At 32.7% G+C, this 27,009-nt stretch overlaps 1 protein-coding gene across 1 annotated transcript; it reads right to left on the minus strand.

The window, feature by feature from the left end:
* Nucleotides 1-8,603: 8,603 nt before the first annotated feature.
* LOC115977432 (NADPH--cytochrome P450 reductase 2-like) lies at nucleotides 8,604-15,409 on the minus strand. Its single transcript, XM_031099273.1, has 18 exons — nucleotides 14,729-15,409; nucleotides 14,557-14,616; nucleotides 14,383-14,459; nucleotides 14,212-14,269; nucleotides 13,984-14,067; nucleotides 13,828-13,864; nucleotides 13,061-13,130; nucleotides 12,746-12,940; nucleotides 12,551-12,643; nucleotides 12,086-12,317; nucleotides 11,917-12,000; nucleotides 11,681-11,832; nucleotides 11,199-11,295; nucleotides 10,752-10,901; nucleotides 10,572-10,649; nucleotides 10,094-10,216; nucleotides 9,743-9,856; nucleotides 8,604-9,125 (listed from the first exon to the last, which is right to left on the minus strand). The coding sequence occupies exons 1-18, from the start codon at nucleotides 15,086-15,088 to the stop codon at nucleotides 9,045-9,047; spliced, it is 2,145 nt and encodes a 714-aa protein (XP_030955133.1). The 5' UTR covers nucleotides 15,089-15,409; the 3' UTR covers nucleotides 8,604-9,044.
* Nucleotides 15,410-27,009: the final 11,600 nt, after the last annotated feature.

Below are 27,009 nucleotides of genomic sequence, written 5' to 3' on the forward strand. Positions count from 1 at the left end.
TAAAATTGTGTAAATTAGATTTACAGATAGTCTGAATTTGTTGAAAAGTTTGAATTCATTAAACGTACAAATTCGAACGATCTGCACATCTAATGTACACAATTTTCTCTTGAATTTTCATGATTTTGTACTTTCAACAAAATCAAATTTCTCAACAAGTCCAGAATATTTGTACATCTAATGTACACAATTTTCCATTGAATTTTCACGATTTGGTATGTTCAACAATTTCGATTTTCCATTAAGATTTCACGATTTTGTATGTTCAACAATTTTGAAATTTTCATCAAATCAAGATGATTAGTACATTAGTACATAGTTTTAAATTGAATTTTCACGATTTTGTACATTTGATGACTTCAAATTTGGAAACAAATTTGGATGATTTGTACATCTAATGTAATTAATTTTCCATTAAGTTTACTCAATTTGTTATGTTCTTCAATTTTCATTTGAATTTTCATGATTTTACACAATCAACGAATTCAAACTTTTCAACAAATTCGTACTATCTGTCCATCTAATGTACACAATTTTTCCTTGAGTTTTCACAATTTTGTACATTCAACGAATTTAAATTTTTAAACAAATTCATATGATCTATACATCTAAGGTACATACTTTTCCATTGAATTTTCATTATTTTGTACTTTCAACGAAATCAAATTTCTCAACAAGTCTAGACTATCCGTACATCTTATGTACACCTTCACGATTTGGTACGTTCATTGATTTTCCATCGATTTTCTAGAATTTCTACATTCAACTAAATTGAACTTTTTTACAAATTCGAATTTTTCGAGGCATTTACCATTAGGTGATTTATACGAATCATTCATTTTTCTTTCATGGAGTTTGTCCATTATTCATATCAGTGGCGGAGTCAGGAATTTAGGTCAGGAGGGGCAAAATTAAAAGACAAGATTGAAAGTAAAAAATTAATCTAAAAAAATTAATCAATATTAATAAAAAAAAAATGAACTACTATATGATAATGTAATTGTCATACAGAATCTAATATAAAATGTAAACTTTAATTTATTTTTTTACACCTAGCTTATTTTACTCAATCGTCTTCGACGATTTTTCATATTTTGAAACCGCTGCATGATTTCTTCACACTCAATAGCCTTGAATATATCTTTTTCAATATATGTGACTAAGCTATTATTTATCCACTGATCTCCTATTCAATTGCATAATCGATTTTTAATTATGTTCATTGCCGAAAAAGCTCTTTCAACAGTAGTTATTGTAACTAGTAAAATCAATGCCAAAGTCACTAATGGATAGGAAACTTTTTTTTTTTTTTTTTATCATTACCAAGTGAGACCTATGGTTTTATATTATAGTTGTACGTTTTTGTTTTTAGAAGTCCATAAAGTTATTGTGTAGTGTGTTCAGACTCCTATCCTATTCAATGTTGAGATTTTTTTTTTTCTTTTAATCATTACTAAGGGGACCCATTGGTTTTATATATTAGAATTGTAGTAGGAGGAGAAGTCTATTGAGTAAAGGTACGGTGAATTGATATATATATATATATATATATATTTTTTTTTGTCTTTTGTGTCAAGGGGGGGCAAATAAGGCATTTTAGGTCATTATAATATTAGTAGTAAAAAAAATTCAAAGTTCAGAGGGGGCACATGCCCCCCCTCGCCCCCGCCTCCCTCCGCCCCTGATTCATATGGTTACGTATTTAAAAAAACACAAAAACCATTTAAGTGCAATAATTGCGCCAATGCTAAAAACAATTTATGCAGAAAACAGTGAACAATTTTTATGAGAAAACAGTGAACAGTTTTGCTTAATGCAAAAAACAAATTTTATGAATGCAGTAAGCAGATTCGAATATACAGTAAACATGATGTGTAGAGAGCAAATTTTATTAATGTAGAAACAGATTTTATCAATGCAGAAAAATAGATTCGATCATTGTGAAATTCAAACATGAAAAAACATTTAGATTTGGTGTTTAAATTTAGAAAACATGATTTCACTAAGTGTTTTACGAGAAAATAGCGAACAATTTTTTAAACATTGAACAGAGAATAATTTACGCAGAAAAGAGAGTAAACAATTTTTTAAATAATGCTGAACAGAAAATAATTTTATGCAGAATACTAGAAATAGTTTATGCAGAAAATAGTGAACAATTTTCATGAGAAAACAGTGAACATTTTTACTTAATGCAGAAAATAGTTTTACTTAGTGAACAATTCTACATTCAACTAATTCGAACTTTTTTACAAATTCAAATTTTTCGAGGCATTTACCATTAGGTGATTTATATGAATCATTCATTTTTCTTTCATGGAGTTTGTCCATTATTCATATGGTTACATATTTTAAAAAACACAAAAACCATTTAAGTGCAATAATTGCGCCAATGCTAAAAACAGTTTATGCAGAAAGCAGTGAACAATTTTTATGAGAAAACAGTGAACAGTTTTACTTAATGCAAAAAACAGATTTTATGAATGCAGTAAGCAAATTCGAATATATAGTAAACATGATGTGTAAAGAGCAAATTTTATTAACTTAGAAACAGATTTTATCAATGCAGAAAAACAAATTCGATTATTGTGAAATTTAAACATGAAAAAGCATTCAGATTTGGTTTTTAAATTTAGAAAACACGATTTCACTAGGTGTTTTATGAGAAAACAGCGAACAATTTTTTAAATAGTGAACAGAAAATAATATACGCATAAAAGAGAGTGAACAATTTTTTAAATAATGCTGAACAGAAAATAATTTTATGCAGAATGCTAGAAATAGTTTATGCAGAAAACAGTGAACAATTTTTATGAGAAAACAGTGAACAGTTTTAATAAATGCAAAAAACAGATTTTATGAATGCAGTAAGCAGATTTGAATATATAGTAAATATGATGTGCAGAGAGAAAATCTTATTAATGTAGAAACAGATTTTATCAATGCAGAAAAATATATTCGATTATTGCGAAATTCAAACATGAAAAAGCATTCAGATTTGGCGTTTAAATTTAGAAAACACGATTTCACTAGGTGTTTTATGAGAAAACAGTGAACAATTTTTTAAATAGTGAATAGAAAATAATTTATACAAAAAAGAGAGCGAACAATTTCTTAAATAATGCTGAAAAGAAAATAATTTTATGCAAAATCGTAGAAATTGTTTATACAGAAAACAGTGAACAATTTTTATGAGAAAACAATGAATAATTTTAATTAATGTAGAAATTAAATTCATATTTCGAAATTAAAATATCTATATTTTACAATGCTTCTATTTAAATAAATAAAAACTTAAAAAAAGCTACTTATTTTTATCTTTATGTTTATTTGTTGATTATCCCCAAACAAAAAAAAAAAATTACACGATACTCGAGTTTGGTAAACTCGAGTACTGTAGAAATAAAATTTTCTGCATTTTATTTATAAAAGGTACTCGAGCTTGGTATACTCGAGTATTGTGTTGCATGGTACTCGAGTTTACCAAGCTTAAGTACCACATAATTTTTTTTAATCGCACAAATCCAACTTAGCAGTGCCATGGTGGCAGAACTGATGAGGAACTCGAGTTTCTGAAACTCGAGTTCTGGAAAAAGTGGTAGTTTGCATTTATTTCCGAAATAGTGTATTTTTGCTAAAAATTTCCAAAAAATGTGGTATTTTGGCCATTGATAAATACATGCGTCATAAATGTATGGGGAGAATGGGAGCTAGGAAATATCTAAGGGAAAGATGCTGTCACCGCATTGAATGCTCTGCAGCTAACTTTCTAACTGCATTTATGTAGAGAAAACCCCTAAACAGTGCTCCCTTGGTTGCCCTAACTCACAGAGGGTCAAAGAGAGTGTCCAATGGGACAAGCACTCAAGTAGTGGCTTGGATGATCAACAAATGGAAGGTCCAGATCATTCAAAGGGAGATATATAATGCAAGAGACCCTTCTTGCAAAGGGGATCCAGAAATCAAGAGAAAAATACTGTAGCAATCAAGAACTAAATTTGTAATCAAACTAGAGAGTAATATATAAGAACTGATCTCTTTGGACTGTGCCGAAAACGATTTTCTTTAGTTTAAATCAATCTATCTTCCTTTTCTTGTTATCTGAACCTACTTTACTTGTTATCTAACTCATTTAAACTCAGTTTTCCAATCCACTCTCTACAAATTCTTTGTATTGGGCTGTTTGGGCCTACGTTCATTTATCCTTTCAGCTAAGGACCCAAATTGCGTCCTTACAATATATATATATATATATATATATATATATAAAGAAAATGTGGGTTGTTGTATATTTTTTAAGTTTAGAAATTTTTTATAATAGACTTTTAGTTTGAATAGAATTTAAATTTGTTGAAATTTAATTAATAAAATTTTACCTAAATTAAACATTCGTTAAATATTATCCCCTTGTAGGGCCCTTGGGTCCTGAGGTTCATTATCTACCCGCATATTGGGTCTGTGGCCCAAGTCGAGGACAAGAACCCGCACGAGGAGGAGGAGCCTTCATTAGAAGAGACTGTGTTGAAAAATGGAAAGGTGGAATTTGGTCATAATAGCTCCAGAGAATGTGCCAGGGATGAAAACGTCCTCAGCCAGACTAAGTCGAGGTCCTGGAAGATGGTTTATCAGAAAGGGTGATGACCCCAAAAAGTCAGTTGGGGGGGACAAGCATTGCAGAGATATCAGAGGAGCCCCAAAATATCTTAGGTGAAAGCTGCTGCTTCCGCATTAAATGCACTACAGCTAACTTTCTGGCCACATTAATTTGGAGGTGTTGCTTGAACAATAGATTTTAGCCTTACAATTACTACATAAGGACATATGAGGAGTGCTGATAGGACAAGTATCCAAACTAACCGTGTAGCATGCACGTAGAAGGTGGAGATGAAAAGGAAAGACAATATAAAAGGAGAGGGGGTGGGTGAGAAAGAGGGATTAGAAAATCCAGGAAAGAAACACTGTATCCGTCTACAATCAAATTTGTAACGTTACCTAAGAACTTTATATAAGAACCAGTGTCCTCAGATTTTGTCGAGGACGTTCTTTCTTCAGTTTACACTAATGCATTTTCATTCTTCTATCATCAAACCTATCTAACTTGTTGTTTGGTTAACTAAAGCCCAGTTTTCTAACCCATTCTCTACAAATTCATTATTTTGGGCCTAAGTCCATCTACGTGTTGGACTAGGAATTCAAATCTAGTCCTTACACCCCTAATTAAGGAAATATATCCTAATATATATATATATATATATAATTAATTAATTTACTAATTAGTGAGAATAGCTACTTGACGCAACTACGACTTTTAAGCCCAACTTTTATTATATAGTATATGATGAAATGATATAATGTTAAATCATGCAACTTGAGGAAAAACAAAAACAAAAATGTGGATTGTGTGGGATTTAAGTTTAGAAATGTTTGATAATAGACTTTAAATTTGAATAGAATTTAAATTTGTTTTAAATTATTTTTAAATCTTATCCCTTAATCAAAACACGGTTTTTTTTTTTTTTAGAAAGAAAATGTAGGCTATTGTATAAGATTTTGAGTTTAGAAATTTTTAATAATAGACTTTTAGTTTGAATCGAATTTAAATTTGTTGAAATTTAAATGATAAAGTTTTACCCAAATTAAATAGTTGTTTAATATTATCCCCTAATTAAGAAAATATATCCTAACAAAAAAAATATAATTAATTTACTAATTAGTAAAAATAGTCACTTGGCTCAACCACAGCTTTTAAGCTCAACTTTTATTATATGTCTATGATATGATATGATAATATGATGTTAAATCATGCAACTTGAGGTAAAAACAAAAACGTGGGCCTTGTGAGATTTAAGTTTAGAAATGTTTGATAATAGTTTTTTAATTTGAATAGAATTTAAATTTATTTTAAATTATTTGTAAGTCCTATCTCTTACTCAAAACATTTTTTTTTTTTTAATTTTTAGAAAGAATATGTCAGCTGTTGTATGAGATTTAAGCTTAAAATTTTTTTATAATAGACTTTTACTTTGAATAGAATTTAAATTTGTTATGATAAAGTTCTACTTAAATTAAATAGTTCTTAAATATTATCCCCTAATTGAGGAAATATATCCTAACAAAAAATATATACTTAATTCACTAATTAGTGAAAATAGCCACTTGGTATAACCACGGCTTTTAAACTTAACTTTTATTATATAGGGTAGTGTATAATATGATATAATATATAATATAAAATTCAATCCCGAGACACTAAATATGACCAGTTATCGAATATGAACTGTTTCGTACTACAATATTACGAGGAAAAAAAAAAATCTTAAACATCTTTAATGTTAGGCTTTTTGACAAAGACTGAAACATTTAATTGTGCAAGTTCAAACGTCCTAATTCTATCAATCACATATTCATCAAAAAAAATCTATCAATCACACTAATTTCAATAAAAAAATTTATTTATTTATTACTAGTGTGGGTCCGAGAGTTCTGCAGTCCGGCCCAAACTTTATCTGGGCCCAGGGCCCGTGCCGAAGACGAGTGCTCGGCGGCCGAGGTAGCAAGGGGAACGGCTGAGAACTTACCCTGTCCTCGGCATTCAATAGCTTCAGCAGGAAGACCAACACCCAGGTGTAGGCAATCACCAAACAGCCCCCTCAAGGGGATGTGAACGGAATGGGGCCCATAGGGAAGCAGGGTGTGAACTCGGACCAAGGAAATTGCGTCCCACCCCCTTCAGTAAATGCACCTGCCAATACCCAGAGCTGGTTAATGAGAAAAGACGTTTGGGCGGTGCAAACGTCGATCCATGCAACTAATAGAAAGTTAGACGGGACAGTTGATGGGATGGACACAGGAACAAGCTCCTGCCTGACCTACAAGTGGAGGGTCAGGATCAGCCAAGACGGACTATATAATAAAAAGGAAGGTGCACCGATTGGGGGGTTGGGAAAAATGGCCAGAAACCAGAGCCTCCCAGCCCACCTCCAGGAGAAAGACTCCAGGGGTGTAGGGAAACTTAAGCTCGCACGAACACCGCGAAAACCCACCGCCTGTCAACCAGGGCCTAGCCTTTCAAACCCACGCTCTACAAATGATATTGTTAGGGGCCTTTTCACGTGCGAACCCGACACTGTTACGGTCCGTCACGAATCGCGTCCTTACAACTAGTATATATTTTCATGAATAGACCACCATATAAACTTATTACAGGAAGGAAGGTTTCTTAAAGAATAGGAGGAAGTTAAGAAATCAAAAGGAAAATGCTTTCTTTCTTTTAGGAGAAAAATACTAGGCAATTGTGAATCTAAATTTTAATTTTGCTTGAAAGAGAAACCTAGAGAAAGACTTGAAGTTGTAAATATGACAAAGGTATAAAAATGTACACTACTATGCCTTTATACTATTTATTTAATTACATAATCATAACCAAACTCTCAAATTGACAGTAGCACAGTTGGCTTGGGTTTGAATCTCTTCTCGAGCTAAACTCACTGATTTTATTTATTTGTTTATTAAAAATTCAATTTCGACTTTGAAAACATGAGATTTTTTAAATAAATATATATTCCATAAGTCTAATTACATATTTGGAACATGAAAACGAGATACTTCTACCAATAAATGATTTTTTTTTAATTATTAAATTGCTTTAGAACAGTTGCATCATCAAAATCATTAACTGGTTGGCAAGTTGCAGTTTGTCCATTATTATATCATTATCAGCCACCTCAATAAGTTCATGTCTCTTTCTCATAAAAGAAAAAAGAATTAATATGTTCATGTCTAGGTTCAGTGATGTCTCTTGTTTATCAATTTCTTCAACTATTCAACCGCTGTCTCTGGCTCCAAATCTAGTTTTGACTATTCTCTTGATACCAAATCAGTTGTTTTTTTCTTCATACTTCCCGAATTTGGACTTCGCTCGTTGGCCGTCTATTTTTGGACGGGCCCTTATCATTACCAACAGGGGCGGTGCCACCTTAAGGTCAAGATGGTCCTGACCTGATTTTTTTTATATATAATAATAATTTAAAATTTTTTATTTGTCTACCTTTTAAAAAAAATTTTGGAACACCTTCAATTTTTTTATGCTAATAAAATTAAATTTTACTCTATAATTTGTTCTACATTCAGTGAATGAATGATTGTTTGATTGTGTATATTGAAAGAAATATAACTTGTAGAATTGATAATGGTCTCATGCACTGATTTCAAAATATAAAAACTCGTAGAAAACAATTGTAAACTTTATATATTTGAGTGTTTTTTTTTTATTGTTGTTATTGTCAATATATGAATTTCTTTTTTTATTAGATATGCTTCTTAAAGAACACCCTGAGAAAAATTTCTGGAGCCGCTACTGATTACCAATGTGATAATTGCATGTGTCATCTTTTGATCACATATCATCGCATTAGATCTGGTGCATGAGACATTTGTGAAATTATATTCAACTTGAATTCTCTGAGATCCCAAGGTTGTTATATGTAAAACCTAGTGGGAGAAACCTTCCCAATTGATGGTCTAATTCAAGGAAATCAGAAAACAATAAATAAATGTGACCCACATCTCAGAAATCTCCAATATTGTAACTATATCATAATTCATAAGTCATGACAATAAGAACTTCGTTTAGTTCAGATACCAAGTTTTCAATCCATGCAATACAATTACATAAAAGGAGAACATTGTTTGTTTGTCATCTGAACCATCTTGTTGGTTCATTTCATACAAGGAATATTAGAGCCCAATCCATTACTCATATGCCTAATGATAATTATTATATATTATTATGTATATATTTAAATTACAAGAACAAAAGAATCCTTCAAAAGGTAGAGGTAAAAAAAGAATCACAAAACCGACTTCTAGGGAGACAACATGTCCAATTGTCCTTGCAAGGTAGTAAATGGTGGTAATTGAAAGGCATCAAATTAGAGCCCCACAATGTTTATCTAACCCCCAAACAATGTGGCCCCTTGCTGCTTTGTATTTTACGGCAAATTCCTATAGGTTTCTTCCTCCTCTTCCAAATGGAGGAACAATAATCACCATACATCACGTAGATACCTACCAGTCATTTGCAGATTCTTTATCATGCTCTCAGCTTTGGAGCTGTCAAGAGATCCCTGAAAATTCACAAGTCAATGAGCCTGATTAGTCAGGTGTTTCAAATACTAGAAATCCAATTCAACATCAATAATTCTAGCCACAAATTTTTTCATATGATTGGAAAAAAGTAATGCTACGACCACATAAAATGGCATAACTTTTGCGTGTGATGGTGGGTCCATGTGGAGACACTTCTATGGTTCTACCACTCACAACTTGCCACGAGTTGTGCCATTTTATGACATCACATCACCAAACCATAATATACCACTTCAACTGTAGTAAATATAAATAAATTTTTTTTTGATAAACTAGTAAATATAAATAAATTAAGAAAATTATTGTATCCTCAGACTTATTGATTACTTTTGAGAAATGTGTGACTCTAATGGGGCCTCCAGTCTCATAAAAAAAACAAGCCAATTACCACCCTACGTGGGCCTTCACCATATAAAACACTACTTTTTTGTTTATGACATAAATATTATTTTAGCATATACAATAATGCCATGGGTGGTTGTAATTCTTTAACTGGGTCGGTTTTATAGTGGGTAGGTACTGGCAGCTTCAACACCACACGTGTATCTATCAAATCAATAAATTCAGCGGTCAGAATTCATCCAAGTGGACATACCTGTTCTTGAGCAATGGTATGAAGAGTTCTATGGACATCTCTAGCCATGCCTTTGGCATCACCACATACATAAATATAACCTCCTTGAGAGACCAGGTTCCAAATATCCGAGGCCTGTATACACATAACAAACATGGCTTAATGCTTCTATTTAGTCAACTAATTAATTTTTTTATTGGTAAGTTACACACGTATTTAATAAGAACATGAACCCAAGACTCCACCCTTCACCTAGAACTTGCCAGGGGAGGAGGTGCCAGTTGAGTTAGCGTTCATCGGCTAGTAGATTAATTAAAATTTAATCGTGGGATATTAGAGTTGGGGTAGGTGAGAATGAAATGGGTCCAATACCTTCTCCATAATTTTATGCTGCACATACTCCTTGGTGGGTCCCTCACGTGAGAAGGCAACAACCAGCTCGGAGAGAGCTCCAGTCTCAACAAAGGTGTTCAGCTCATCTTCATAAATATAATCCTGAACAAAAAAGAAATGTAGTTATTGTGATTGACTTGCACGCATACCTAACACCCACCACCCACCCACCCACTGAGCCATGGAACTTTGTAGAACATTATAGAAACGCAGAAGGTGTTTGGTACATCTGGTTTTTTGGAATTTTGGTACATCTGTTTTTTTAGAATTTTGGTACATCTGTTTGAAAACACGTGGTTTAAAAATATGTGTAGAAATACGTGTGAGTAAAAAAATATGTAAAAATACATGTAATGTTGTTTAAAAACTGAAAACATATGTTTAAACAAGTCTACCAAACAGCCCCTGTAGTTTTTCTTTTTTTTGGAGAATAAAATTTTATAGGTTCATGTCTCACCATTCTACGGTTCCTGCATCCAAAGAAAAAGATGGAGGGTCCCAGTTCTGCTCCAGCTTCTTTCAGAGCTAATCTTTCCTGAAAAAGTTATTACATAATTGCTTGCAGTTAGCTCAGCTAACATGTGCAATATGATCAACAAGGAGCAAAGTGACTGAACATCAAGCTTGAAAGTAAAACCTGGAGGAAACCCCTGAAAGGAGCCAATCCTGTGCCAGGGCCAATCATGATAATAGGCACTTTAGTATCTGCTGGGAGTTTGAAGTTTGATTGCCTAACAAAAATAGGAGCCCAACTGCAATCATGACTTTTCTCCAGGGGCACAGCATTCTGGAAGGAACAATGAAAAGAGTAGCACCATAAGATATCAATTGACATATATACCACCACCAAAATTAGATTGCTCATTGACAAAAGAATCAATCTAAAAAAGAAAATCACAAGATGATATGTAAAAACTAAAAAGTAAATATACATACACATGTATACACAAATCAACATCCCCCAGAACTAGAGTATTGACACAAATATATATATATATATATATATCCTGTTTCCAATGTTCATCTTGTTTGTAAAACTTCTCAACAAAAAAATGGAAAGATTTAATATAAACAAACCAAGTACCTTCATCCAGGTAGAACACACTCCTCTGTGAACCCGTCCTGTTGGTGTTTTCTCGTAAACTAATGCACAAGTAACATGAATCCGTGATGGAGCCATCCTGCAGAAAATATTTGGCTATTGTTAGAAAATAAAAAATAGAGAGGAATGTAAATGAAACTACAGAAAGAGAGTGCCTGGTAGTTAAACACAAGTCACAGAGTCACAAATACTACATTGTATTCCCACGTTAAAACATCCTTTGCACCTAGTGAAGTTCCCTTCCTCTATTGTAATCACAATAATTTAATATCTAAATATATCAAAACATCCTTTGTCAGGGTGAACTTTGTTTTTGGTACTTCAGACGGAGCAATGGCTCTCCATCCTACTGCACATGTAACAGAAAACCACCACCTCCGAAGAACATGGTTGGAGTTGATACTTTCTGATTTTCCCAAGAAAGAAAAGGGAAAACTAAAAACTCAGAAGACATGTACATGTACCTTGGGGATGATGAGATTGAATAGTATCTGGGCTGCAAGCGTGGGGCAACTGCTGCAAAGAAGACACCAAGTGGGGGCCTTGCTGATGGAAATTCAGCCATGACCTCAAGAAGGCTTCTCTGACTAGCAACCATCCATTGTGCATATTCATCCTGTACAGGTTTACAGCAAAAGTTATCCCGTGTACAATAAGAAGCTAAACAAAGGACAAATTTTCATATTAGAGTATTCACAACCTTTCCAGCAGGTGATGCAAGATGTCTTAATCGGTCAGCTTCGGTTGGATCAGAAGCATGAGCTGCTAAAGCGAGTAGGGCAGACTGATAACATATGAACTAAGTTTGTTAATTATTCAAAATAATGAACTAATTTCACATACATATGGCACATTGACCAAAAACAAACCTTTTTGGGTGAACTTAAAAGATCAGCATATCGAGTCAATGCTGTTCTTATGGTACAAGGTGGGAAAGGAGGTGGCAAGGAGCTTGAGCTTCCACCAAATGGTGTACCATCCTCTTTATCAGTGTGGACAGAGAAATAAGTATCTGGTGACAAACCCAATATGTTCAATGCCTCGTCTACAACTTCACTTAGATTCTCACAGTAAACACCAACATGATCCCCAGTTTCATATCTGAGAAAGAACACAAGTATGACTACATGAGGAAAATATTAATGCATTATAAATGCACAAGCATTTCTTTCTCTTTTTTGTTAATCTTCAAGTTGCAGCTATTTTCAGTAAACAAGAGATAGATGATAAATCTACGGGAACATTGTAATTACACCATTTAACAATACATTCACACTAAAGCAACTAATCAAAACACTCAGCTAAAAAAAGTGGGAACACAAAAGACAACTTACGAAAGTCCAGTGCCAGAAATATCAAATTCCAGGTGGATGCAAGAACGATCAGATTCAGAAGTGTGAAGCTCCTTTCTCACAGCCACATTAGATCTACATGCAGCAAACAACTTATACATACGTTAGACTACAGACTAAAAAAATAGAATCAAGTATGCAAACTCAAAATCCAGAAAGTAGTTATTTCGTTCATACCTGCATGGATGCTGAGCATCATACACAGCATGTCCATTTGCATTAGCCCAACTTTTATCATCTGCTGATGCAGCTGCAGAGTCATGGAACACAACCCGATATTCCAACACAGCAGCAGTGTAAGGGGTGGTAACTGTTGTTGGATCATCATCATCTCGAAGCAACTGATCCAATTCAGGCCACACCAATTCCCTCCTAGACATGGTAACAATCAACTCAGAAAAATGTATTGGTTTAAAAATACTGAACCAAAATAAAAAGGGTAGAAACAAAGCTTGTGCTGTGGATCAACATTGCAATTCAAGTTCCCAATACCATGCAGTGAAGTCATCCTCAATGCATTGATCATCATCTCCAAGACCCACTGGGACAAGGCGTTTCCCACCTGAAAATGCAACAAAAATAATTATGTTCGCTTAGAATTTCTGCTAAGTTTTAAAAAATTCTAGGAAGACCAATGAGAAAGCATATGAATATATACACCATGTCAGTAAAACTTTCAAATGCAAATACCCTATTGCAAAGATGGATAACATTCATCTTCAAGCATCTCCATCAGTCTTAATTTTGATTATTCACTTTGCAGATTTATGGTTTACTAAGTTGGGCTAGTTAGTCACATCATTCCGCTTCTATAAAATAACTTAACTCTGACATTTATAACCCATAACTGCATGCTAGATGAACAGAAAGGCATTAAGAATGCAAAAGATACACAATTTGTTAATGGCCAAACCCATGTAATAGCATAGTTGTGTATGTTTATGATGTATATCTGCTGCAATTGCTTACTGAAGGCTGCAAGGAAGGTAGGCTCACAAGGTAGGTAGATCAATGCATGCTTCAAAACTAGCTATACATTCCAGAGAAAATGAATCCAAAATAGGGCTCGATATACATTCTTAGTGGTAATAGTACAAGCTGGTTAACAAACTAACATGCTTTACATATAATTGCAATTTTGCAATAACCTAGCATTCCATTTGATTTATCAAAAACCATATCAGAGTAAAGCATCTCATAATCCACAAACTCATAAAAGTCTCAATCAAAGATGCATAAAAAGAAACATAAAAGCATACCCTGGGCAGAAAGGACCTCATCCACAACATTGGCAACCTGTTTTCCCAGCAATAATAAACATGAATTAAAATGCCGACCATTACACGCCAAAAAGTACCAGCTATAAACTATAGATACACGTATGCAAATATTAAACAAGAATCTAAAATGCAAACCTTGTTGAAATGCTCGTACTGCCTGTTGCCAAGACCAAACACTCCGTATTTAAGGTTCTGTAGCCACTCCCCTCTCTCATTCCCCTATACCCACAACCACAAATTAAAAAATTAAAAAAAAATTATTGATGTGATTGCTAATTAGGCTCTATAATATGGTAATTCAAAATAATTGACAAATCCAATAAAATTCTTGAACCACAATAATTTAAAAAAAAAAAAAATTACCTCTGTAAACCACTTATAGAACCTCGCTGCATTGTCTGTAGGCTCACCATCTCCATATCTACGCCAACCCAATTAAACCAAATATTTTTATTTGTTTTTTTGAAAAAATAAAAAATAAAACCCAAACCAAAAAAGAAAAAGAAAAAGCATAGGCATAGCATAGGAACTCACGTGGCCAAGAAGAAGAAAGCCAAACTCTCTTTCTTCAATTTCTCCTCGTATTCTTCGTCATCGCCGGCATAGTCATCCTATAGTCCATTCCAACAATACCAACGTCAATTTTCCAATACCAGAAAAAAAACACTCCACTCCAGAAAAACCTCAACCACATATACACAGACATACCAAATCAACAACTTTAAACGAGGCTTTCTCGTACCGCGCTTTGGCCTCCTCAGCTAAAGCCTGAAATGAAACAACAACAACCACCATAAGAACCTAAGCAAACAGAAATTCAAATTCAAATTCAAATTCATATATTATAGATACGAAGAGAGGTTGTTTTGGCTTTGCGAACCTTGGCGAAGCCTTCGGCAGTGCCGGTCTGAGTGCCGAAGAAGATGGTGACTTTCTTCGTGCCATCGTCAACTTCGACCTCCTCCTCTTTCACGATCAACGGCTTAGGAAGCACCGGCAACGAAGGTTGAGAGCTGCTGGATCTGCGCCAAATCAAAACGACGACGCAGCCGATCAAGACCGCGATCGAGGTCGTGAGAATCATCACCATCTCCCGATTCTCGAACATAATGGAAGCGACATCGTTGGCCGACGACACGTTGGACGGGTCGAACTTCCCTTTAATAATTGCCGACATCAGATCCATCGGCGACACTTTCATTGAGTTCGACGATGACGATGACGATGACGATGGTTGCATTTAGTTCTGTTTTGTTGTTGTTGTTGTTGTTCTGGGTTTTGATAGTGCCACCGGAATCCGTAGCAAATTATATATGAAAGACAGGTCAGTTTGGAATTCCGGTGCAAAGAGAAAAATGAATGTGAGAATATAAATGGAGATGAGAGGAGAAGGAGTCTGTATTTAGGAGAGTGTTGGTGGTTGGTGGGTGTAGAGTAGTTGGAAGAGAGAGACTCCAAGCTCCTCAGACTTATGAGAGAAAGGTACTTGGAAATTGGGAAGTTAGGAGAGGAAACTCTTGGTTTTTATTGTGAAACTTGAAGGTCAGAGTGTGTATGTGTGGGTGAGAAAGTGAATTTCTAAAGGCGTACATAATTTTCTTTATATAATGATTAATTTGGCAACAAATTTTAGAAAACAAGTTATTATTAGAATGTTACTATAGCTAAGTAATATAGCTTAAATTAGATTCTATTACAGCTCGTTGCTTAAAATCCGTAGAAATATTGAATTCCAACTCTTAAATGTGAAAATATCGGATTCGTATCATTAAATGTTTTTTAAAAAATGGTTTTAGAATTGGTTTAAATTAAAAATAATAACAACTTACACGTTGTTGTTGGGAAAAACACAAAAATTTTGACAATATTCTTTTTAATATTGATAAGATTTTAATAAGTCTCAGATTTTGGATGTTACCCCCTCTTTTTTTTTTTTTTTTCCCCTGCCACTGATATAATCTGTCAAATTATTTGCCAAATTTCGGTGTGTTTCTCCTATTTATTTAATACTCTTGTTACCAAAAAAGAAAGAAAGGAAGAGGCAGAGACAAACACGAACCAACGACGCCTACCAACCCAGACTAGTCAAAAACACAATTCCACCTAACACCACACTTAACTATGGTTAAAACTTAAAACTCTCTGGTCAGATTCTTCTTCTTCTTCTTTTTTTTTTTGGCATGTGAATAAGTCATATGCTCAGATTGATGTCAGCACTCCGCAGTGAGAAAGTGAAAGGTGGCTTTTTTTTTTTTTGCTGAATAAAGGGGGGGGGGGATCATTTGTGACTAACCCCCAGGGCGTGACCTAATAGGGGCACCCCCCGTTAGGGAATGTTGGATTGAGCCATAACTACTGTGACCGGGACGCCACAGACCTCACCCTAGCACCCCAAGAGAGCCAGCAAGAGAGGCACAATGCAAGCTAGGAAACCCTCCTCCCACACGGTACCCGCCACGACTCGAACAAGGGACCTTATGCTTGCATGTGGGATCTCTCCCAACTGGGCCACCCCTCCTGGGGCAAGTGAAAGGTGGCTTTGATCCTATAATTACTTGAAAATATATTTTGATCCTATAATTTATAGATGTAACAAAATAAATGGTCATATTTAAAAATTAGCATAATAAACCTTGAGGTTTTAAAAAATACAAAATAAACCCTATATTTTTAAAGTAACAAATTAAACTCGAAAATTTCAGAAAAAAATGCCAAATTAAATTTTAACTCATTTAAGTGAAATGGGTACGACATTGTGTTGGGGTTCAATATAGGCTAAAGATTTAATTTGTTACTTTTAAAAAGTTTTAAAATTTAATTTTGTTACTTTTAAAACTGCGTAATTTGTATTCAACTAAAGAATTTTAAAATAGTACATAATGAATGGTAGATAATTCTTACCTTAGTATATTTTAATTTGTTGAAAGTTGTGAGTGATACAAAAATTAAGTGATGTGCATAGTTTATTGTGGGGCCCAAGTAATTTATGGGCCAGGCCCATTTTTCCGTGGGGGAACCAAAGGCCCAAGTCGAGGAGGGCTATGGCTCAAGCTCGACAAAATAGCTTTGAGATGCTGCCGAGGACAGTTCAGTCCTCGGCAGACCCAAAGTCCTACCGGAAAGAGGGGTAAAAGCGGTATAGGACTAAAAACTTGGGGTAAAAGCGGTATAGGACTAAAACTTGGAAGAAAAATCTAAAATATCCAGGAAAAGCTGCCCTTACTGCCATTCAAAACTCTGAACCTGACAGAGCCGCATTCTTTGGCTTTTACAACCACCCCCAACGACTTTGGGTATGGACTGATGGGACAAGTATCAGCTTTGGAGATGTTGATCCTATACGTGGATGAAGGACAGTGAATGCTGGGGAGTATAAAAGGAAAAATAAGTAACCTAGAGAAGTGGCGGGGAAAAATGGCCAAAAACCAGAGCCTCCCAGCCCACCTCCAGGAGCAAGATTCTAGGGGTGAAGAAAACTTAACCATGTATGAACACCACGGAAAACCCACCGCCTGGTGACCAAGGCCTAGCCTTTCAAACCCACGCTCTACAAATGATATTGTTTGGGCCTTTTTACGTACGAGCCCAGCACCGCTACGGTTCGTCACGAATCGAGTCCTTACATTTATCTATATAAGTACTTAGGATATGTTTGGTAGACTATAATAGACATTGTAATATAATAGGTATTTCTATGATTTAGCTATTCAGTAATTTGGTTATATTTTTATTACAGTGAATAGTCATTTCTTATGAATAGCTATTCTTTTAAAGAAAATGCTAACGAATGCTCTTAGGGCATTAGTTAATAATTCATTTAAAGAAAGTTTTTATCGAAAAAGAAAAAAAACAATTAATATTTTAACAGTTTTTTTCATTTTTCATAAAAGCTGTGTCAAAATTTTCCTAAAATGAATTGTTAACCAATACCCTAAGGACACTTGTTACCATGACCCTTCTTTTAAAATTATAAATAACTATTTTTTTTTCTTTTTTTTTTATACAAGCTAGAATTTATACTCTAGTCTAATCTAAGTGTATGTGTGTGTAAAGCTCTTTCCTGAGAACTTGAACCCCGGCTCTTACCCCCCACACTCCACAAGCATTTATACTTGTAAAGTGACCACCGCACTAGGCCTCGTCAATGGGCCGGGCCGGGCCGGCCCGACCCGTTTTTACTTGGCCCATGGGTCTAATGGGCTGGGCTTAACGGGCTGTTGACTAGTCAATGGGCTGGGTCGGGCCGGGCTGGATGGAAAAACCCTAGCCCATGGCCCTACCCATGGGCAATGCCCATTTGGCTTTTAGCGGGCTGGGCTAGTGAGGTGGGTTTAATGGGCTACCCATGGCATTTTTAACAGGTCTTCAATGGGGTTATAAAAATTTAACCAAAAAAATTATAATTATATATTATTACAAACTATCAAATTGAACAATTAAATCTACTAAAAAGATTCTATTAAAAAAAATACTAAGACATACCTCTTAAAAAGGTACTAAAATAAGATTAATTAACTTTTATTGATAAGAATAAATAAGTACATTGAATTAAATATCAACTCTTAAAGGAAATATTTGAAGAATAAAATATCAATTCTTAAAGGAAATATATGAAGAATCAAATATCAACTCATTAAGGAAAGAATTTCTTCCAACCAACGGTAAGCTTTTTTTTTTAAGGAATTTCTTCTATAATTGTAACTTGTAAGGAAAGAATTGGAATTTATCAAAGGAAAGAATGACTTTCTTTCCAGAGGCACAGAGGTAGGGCAACAGTCATCTTAGTAATTTTGTTTTAAAAATCAAAGCTACTAGACTAATACCAAAATATATATTTATTATGCATATTGTATCACAATCATTCCAAGTATTTAGTGGTTAGGTGTGTGGTCTTAAAGTTTTTATAATGTCTAAAGTTCAATCCCTCACCCACCCAACCCCCAAATTATTTTGTTATAAATTTTGGGCAATGAGTCAGGCTAACGGGTCGGGCTACTGGGCTGAGCTAACGGGCCGGCCCACCGGGCACCCATGGGTAAAGAAACCAACCCATAGCCTGTCCCATTGGGCTACTGGGCTGCCCACGGGTTTCAATATTACCGGGCTGGGCTGCCCATTAGCCTGGTGGGCTAGCGGGCTACTGGGCCAGCCCATGGGTCATGGGCTATTTGATGACCCTTACACCGCACCAAGGGTGCGCGATGGCAACTATTCATTTCTAAAAGATATGTAATAATTATTTCTTAGTAGGTGTATTAATTCTTACAATTAATTATATATATCTAAATAAACAAACTTTCCATATGCACATAACAATTACAAAAATAAAAAAATAGCTAATCTCTCTTTCAAATTTAAAAAATATTGTTTTTTAGAAAATATAATTATATGAGTAAAATATTTCCTAAAATATATCTTAAGTTTGATTTAAAATGTTTTCATTCCATTGTCTTCAAAGTTCTATTATTGTGTTGTCACAAAACAAATGAATAGTAATAAGCATTACATTACAACATTTCCTATTCCTATTCTTATGTAATTACCGTTACAGTCTATCAAACACACCCTTAAAGTATATACAACTTATTACTATTGAAAAATAAATTGCACCTCTAGCAAAATCGTTTTAGTGAGCTTGGCTTGACTGTCATACTTTAGCATATACATCTTTTTAAACTTTATTAAAAAAAAAAAAAAAAAACTATAAATTTGTTGTTATATTTTAAAATGAAACGAATCAAAAATAAAATAAAATATATAAAAACATAAATGCTTTAGTTTTGGGTAGTTAGGTTCATAATATTTTTAAAACAAATTATATGTGACGAGTTGTTATTAGAGGGTAAAAAAGTAATTTCAATAGTAGGGCCAGATTATCTATCTATATTATGTATAAGATGATTCTTCTCTTTGAACTGGACTTTTATATGATTAATACTCTCATTAATGAAGAGTAACTTCTTTTAGAAATAGGGTCATAAATATCAAATAACAAATTTCATTTTAAATTCAAAAATAGAACTCCTAAAATTTAGGATGTTCATCTTTTTATTCCCTAAAATTTAGCTTTTTTTTTTAATTCCTTTTTAATAATATGTGCAAATTATTAACCTTTACCTTAAAAAATAGAATAGCCTCTAAGGCTAGTAACTAATAACAACTTGTTATGTGGTAATTGTTATGAAAATATTGTAAACATAACATTTCTCATATTTTTTTACAATATTTTTCATAATTATTAACATGAACTAGCATAAGTAGAGTAATTCAACCACTTCCACATAAAGTACCTAATTTTTCTATTTTCATTAGAGGCAATTCTTACTAACTGAGTTTTTTTCCTTTTATTAGTTATCCATCACATTAGGGGGAATTCTTACTACCCAAGTTTTTACCTTATCCATTACAATTGGCCATGTCTCATAACAGAAAAAAGAAAAGGCTGTGTTATTGACTTATTGTTTTAGTAGTTGAGAATTGAGATATCCCAAGTGGGAGAGTGGATCTAAAAGGACAGGGTTGTAAGACGTGGAGGAAGTACAGACTCAAGAATCCCAGTGTTAACATTGAACATATCGAAGAGTGCCATTAAAAGATGCCACTAGGCACCCAAATAACAAGTTTGTGTTAAAATAGGCGTTAAAGACAAAAAAAAGTTTTTATATTATCAAATGATACTATGTCATTCATATTAAAATTCAATAAATTAGAGATATGTATTTAACTATCTATTAATACACGTCTTTTATTTGTTAGAGAATTAGTCATTTTTTGTTGACATATCATTTGATACCAAATACCATCAACAGACTGGCATTGCAAACTTGGCATCCCTATATTTTTGTCGTTGCCTAAACAAATTTGAAACATGGGTCATTTGGTAATGCTGTTTGTATTTTTTGAAAATACGTGTAAGTGAAAAAATGTGTAAAAATACGTACCATATTATTTAAAAACTAAAAGCATGTGTTTAAACACATGTACTAAACGTGTTAGTTTGTGGATTTCATCTCATGTCGGTTGTGCCCACGTTTGGATGGGTTAGATGGGATACCGTGTTTTATAGCGTTGTCATAAAGAACCGCTTGAGCTGCAAAAAGTCTTAAAAATAGTTGAGTTGTTCACTACTTTTGTCCTTGCATTGGCCTATTCCTTCGGCGAATTCTATTATTGTATTAAATTTGTTTTGACTAATAATTGAAATGCTGGTGTATCTTGGTTTGGGACTTTTAAGAGGGTGGCTTAAACTTTTATATGGTACAAGTTTTGGAGAATAGAAGTAATTGATTTCATATTTTATTAATATATATGTATTTACCAATATATTCCTCTTGATTATTACTGGAATAATATGCATCATACATTATTAAGACAAGTCGCTGCGATTAATTGTGTGCAGGAAGTAAATTCTCCAAGTGAATCATGATTTTTACATGTAGTAGTGTTCTAATCCAATGTGAAAAGCTAGTAAGTCATAACTTTGTTATTCCATTTCAGCCATTATTGAGTACTTTGTGGTTGTTGATTAAAGGAATCTCCAATTGATATTCAGCCATTATTGTTTGTTTCAAATTAACTTATTTTGTTTTTTTTGTCTATTGAAAAAAATAAGCTAAAATATACTTGTACTTGAAAATGTGAGGTTTTAAAAAGTTCTACAAAAACAAAATAAGCTAAAAGCTAAATGAAAAAGCTCATGGCAAAGGTACGAGAAGTTAATATTTGTGGAAAAACATGGGCAAAGAATGGACAAATGCAAGATTATGACTTTTGTTGTGTAACTTGTGTTCCATTTTTTCTTACTTTGAGACTACCAATTTTACGACTTACAAACTTTGTGTCACAAATGTTGTTGAAACATTATTTCCATTTATTATCACATTAATTTGTTGATTTTTGTAATAAAATTTGTAATTACTATAACACTTTCCTTCCTTTTCCTTTGGTAGGTCTTTCATGGCCTTTGATATTTCCAATGTTGGTTATGTAGGAGTCTAAATCTTTTATCCCAATTTGTCTACTCCACTTTATACTCCACTAATAAAAAATTGCCATATGTACACTTATTAAATTCAACTCTAATTTTCAGCATTTTCTTATTCTAGTTTCTAAATAAATAAAAAACCTAAACTACCCCATCAGCCACCTCCATTGCCGCCATCACCACCACCAGCCTTCGTCGACGTCATCAACAGCCAACCATCACCTTTGGCCACCAACCTCGACCACCACCGGCCACTAGAATTAAAACCTAAACCATCCTATCAGCCACCACCACCACCACAACCGATCCTCCACCATCCCCAACCTTAGCCGATGTCATCAATGTCCAACCACCACCTTTGGCCACCAACCACCACAACTGCCCTCTCAATCCTACCAACCATGTTCAATACCAACCATCCAAAATTAATATATTCTTTGAAAATTTAATAAGTAAGACATATTTGAGAGATTTGGATATGAGAATGGTAGAGTCTTTATCTCTCTTTGTATGATGGTGGTTCTAGATTTGTTAGGATTTTAGGGTGGAGTGATGGTGGTTAGTGAATGGTATGAAGATTGGCTTCATTGTCTGGCATGGTAGAGATTAGGTGATGGTGGTTTCTGTGACCCGCGACTTTAAGGGTGGTGACTGTCGACGCTAGCCAAATTTGGTGGGGTGAAGGTTGGTGGTGGTGGTGGTGGTAGTAGGGAGGTGTTTGGGTTTTTTACTTTTTTTTTTTTTTTTTGGTATTTAAAAAAAAAAAAAAGTCATAATGGTATAATTTAATTAGGTGGATATGTGATAAGATTTTATTGGTGGAGTATAAAGTGGAGCAGACAAAGTGAGACAGAAAATATGGACTCGTTATATAGGGAATACTTCTTGTTAGTTAATTAATGCATGTATTTTTTGCCAAACAAAAATGTCATTTTCAAATATGTGAGAGAGAGAGAGAGAGAGAGAAAGGCCTCAAACAAAATGTACTTCTATTTCTTCCTTCTTCTTCTTCTTTTATTTTTTTCTTCCTTTGAAGGAATGACCTTTTTTTTTGAAGGAATGTCTTGGTTCTTTCGTCATATATTATTTCAAATAATATGATTATTTAACAATTTGGACTGATGTTTCTTAAAAAAAAAAAAAAAAAAAAAAACAATTTGGACTGACATGCATATGATCAAGAGAGCATTGCTTCTGCGCATCATGAATGTAGAGCACTAGAGCGCGTATTGGGAATTATATGAGAGAAAAGGAACTAAACTTGCACTTGTGAGTTGTGATGTGCGTGACTCCACAACTTTCGGTAACTAGTGTTCCAAAATGTCACAATATATGGTCTCTTTTCTTTTGAGCTTTAAAATAAATAATAATAATAACTAGCCTCTGAGTACGCGCGTGAGGCTTTTTAATTTTTTTTGGTAAAGATTAATAATTTGCATTTATTATAATTTAGGGAGACATGAAGACATTTTAACATAGAAGTATGAATTTATTATTTTTGTCAATTTACTATTTTAACCTCATTTTAAGTTTTAGGTAGGGGTATTTTTAACAGTAAAAAAAACAATAACTAACTTTCTTTTGCCAATTTACTATTTTAACCCCATTTTTAAGTTGTTGGTTAATTAATTTAGGAGTTTTTTTTTTTTTTTTTTTTTTACAGGAAAAAAAACTTTGTGAATCCTCTTAATATATACATATAATAAATATCTCTATTTTGACTAGTTTGTGATAATTGAGTTTAGAAATATATATATTTGAATGATTCGATGGTTATAATAGACGAGGAAGAATTTGAACCTTAAATATCTCAGTTTTGGCTAACTTGTGATAACTGAGTTTAGAAATTTTCTTACTTATTCTCTTATTAGCTCAATGACTTGATTTTATAACAAATGTCAAATTTGTTGATAACACTTTTAAAAAGACTCCAATTGAGTAGTTAATATAACATGTACACTATTTTACCCAAAAAACTTAAATCTACAAAGTTGAGTCCCACTATATTATATTAGAGATTAAATTATATAAGGATTTTTTTTTAAGAAAGAATTATATAAGGACTTGGTAAAAACCCTTTGGGTGTAATAAGGACATGCCGCATCATTAAATTACTAAAACATAAATACATATGATAACATCTCAATAAATACTAGCCTCTAAGCACGCGCTCACGCGTGTGCTCAGAGGTTCTTCTATTTTTTGGGTTAATTTGCATTTATTATAATTTGGGATTTCTACTTTTTCTAATCAAAAAAAAAAATTCTAATAAAAAAAAACCCCTAAGGGTGTAATGAAATTTTAAAAAAAAATTGAAAAAAAAAGAAGACAGAAGAAACAAATACATTGCGATGAAGTAAAAAAAAAAAAAACGTGGGGTGCGTTTTGTAGATTAAAGGAGTTTTAAAACTAACAAAGAGTAATTCTATTTTGTAGGAAGTTAGTGAGTAGAAGTAGAAGTTTATTAGAAGTAGGAAGACATTTCAACGTAAAAGTAAGAATTTATTATTTTTGTCAATTTACTATTTTAACTCTATTTTTAAGTTTTAGGTAGGGGTATTTTTTACAGTAAAAAAAGCAATAACTAACTTTCTTTTTCCAATTTACTATTTCAACTCCATTTTTAAGTTATTGGTTAATTAATTTAGGATTATTTTTGATTAAAAAAAAAAAAAAACTTTCTGAATCCTCTTATATCTTAATATATACAGATTATATTTTATGTTTTAAGTAAAATATTGATGTGGTGAGATATATTGAATTTTAAATAAAAAACTTATGCGACAATCTTATTAAAAGCATGAATTTTACACTCTATCCATACTAAATTTTGACTCATTATATTAACCACATTATCTAGTAATTTTTATTCAATATGAAACTTCAGTCGTTTTAGCCAACAAAAGTCTTGGGTTTTAGAGCTGGAGATAGAAGTATATTTTTTTAGTTAAGTGGCCACATGACTGAATCTTAAAAAATGAACTTAAAGAATAATATATAAGGTACTGTACTTAAATTTTGTTATGATAAATTACTTTGAAAACAAGTGGTCCATTTTCTATTAACTATTATCAACTAACTCAACGCTTGAAGTAGTGACACATATCTCTCAAAAAAAAAAAAAAAAAAAGTAGTGACACATTGAAATTGATGGACCGATACAACTCTCATTTACAGTCTATTTTAAATTTCCTGATTGTCAGTCAATGTTTGATTTTTGGCCCATTGTATTTTTTGAACCCACTAATAAGTTTTGTCCAGGGTCAAAAAATGGTAATAAATTATAGGGATGAGCTCCTTCCTTTTGAGCAGATGCTTTGTAAATGTTTTGTTGACTTGGCTTAGGTAGGTGCACGGTATTCATGCACTATGCCAAGCTTTTATAGTAGACAATTAGCTAACTTTGGATTTTTTTTTTTCTAAAATAAAAAAAGAAAGCTAACTTTGGATTTACTTCGGTAAAATAATTGTAAGCATAATCGTCAAAACGTAAATTATGTTATGAATCATTTTTTTTTTTTCATATATAGTAAGAATCACAAACTCTTAATAAAAACTAACATTATTATACGCACTCCACACGTGTGATGAGATTTTTTTTTTTTTTTTGAGTTTAAAGTAATTTTTCAATTTGAATTTATCTATTGTTAGTGAATTTACACATGAAGGAATTTTTAAAAAACTAAAATTTAGGATTTGAAATAGAGTAAACTGCTAGTTTAGTGTTTGTTACTTTTTAGGAAAAAAATGCATCAAACGTGTGTGAGATATATTTATGAGAAATGATATGTCTACAACATTTTCACAACAAATCCTAAGTAGCAGGTTGTTATTATTGGGACAAAAAAGTAATCCTAGTATTAAGTTCAAATTTGAATCAATAACAACTAAACACCTATGATTTGTTGTGAAAATATTGTGGACATAGCATCTCTCATATATTTATAGAGAGTGTGCTAATTTTAAGAAAAAAAGTTCTCGGGTAGTTTTTTCTTTTTGAATTTTGTTGAATTACAATTTTAACCCCATTTTTTTTTTAAGAATAAAGATTATCTAATTAGATTATGGGTATTTTTAACTTTTTTGAAAGTATAACTAACTTTTTGAATCCTCTTAATATATAGAGATTATTAAAAAAAAAAAACTATAGGTATAATATTCAAAGGGTATATTCATTATAAATTTTGAATATATTCAACTAATTACTAATTTATTCATCACTTATATAATAATATTTAACAAGCTAACTAAATAAATTAAATTAGCATTGTTTATAAGTTATAACATACACATTCAAATTGACTAAATTTAGTAGGTTCCAGTTAACTCAATTGATAAAATCTATGACACTTGAATAAGTGATTTAGGGTTCAATCCCCGCCTAAACGCTTAAACCAAATACCGATTGATATTTCAGTCTGATGATAAAGAGTCATTATCGGGAGTGGACACCATAGGTTGAAACTCTCTAAAAAAAAGACTGAACTTAAAAGTGATAATACATTACAAATGATCAAAAATATATATATATATATATTTTTTTATTTTTTTAATTGTATTCATCATCTTGCCTAATCAACTCCATCCAAGCTAATGTTATCATTATGTTCATCATTTTGCAAACTTATCTCTTCATAGAAATTTTCTTCATTATCATCAACCTATATTATATCTTCTTGTTCTTTTATTTTAATAATTTTTTTTAAAAATATTTCTTCTTGGCATTTTAGTCCTTGTTGTTTGAAAGATAACTGCATTATAAAATAGTCATCTCAATTTGTCAACTTTTGTACGGTGTCAGAAAGAAACATCTGGGGAAAAAATATTTAATTTTACAAGATGAGCTCGTCATATTACTTAGCATTTGGTTAGAGCACTCGCATAAGCTTCAATATAATTTTAGTCTTGTTCAAAATATATATATATAATTTTAGTCCCCTAAAAAAAAAATATATATATATATATATATATATAAAAAGTTTAGTCAACTTGGTGTAAGAATTTTACTTTTGTTACTTTAATATATCTGTATCATCCTCAATATTATTTTTCTTTATTTTTTTTTCTCTCTATAATCTTTTATATCCTCTCCAATCTCCATATCGCATATATTACACAAAGTTACCGTCACACGAAGCACACAAATTGTTCACCATCCCCTTCGCGACTCGATCATC

The sequence above is a fragment of the Quercus lobata genome, chromosome 2 (genome assembly GCF_001633185.2).
Source record: "Quercus lobata isolate SW786 chromosome 2, ValleyOak3.0 Primary Assembly, whole genome shotgun sequence".
In the NCBI taxonomy this organism is placed as follows: Eukaryota; Viridiplantae; Streptophyta; class Magnoliopsida; order Fagales; family Fagaceae; genus Quercus; species Quercus lobata.

Excerpts from the sequence above, each read along its gene's own strand:
- LOC115977432 (XM_031099273.1), bottom strand. The coding sequence starts at position 15,088 with ATGCAACCATCGTCATCGTCATCGTCATCGTCGAACTCAATGAAAGTG. Across the intron at positions 14,460-14,556 it reads CGTTTAAAGTTGTTGATTTG|GATGACTATGCCGGCGATGA; the intron begins GTATGTCTGTGT and ends AATGGACTATAG. Across the intron at positions 9,857-10,093 it reads AGCATAAAATTATGGAGAAG|GCCTCGGATATTTGGAACCT; the intron begins GTATTGGACCCA and ends ATGTGTATACAG.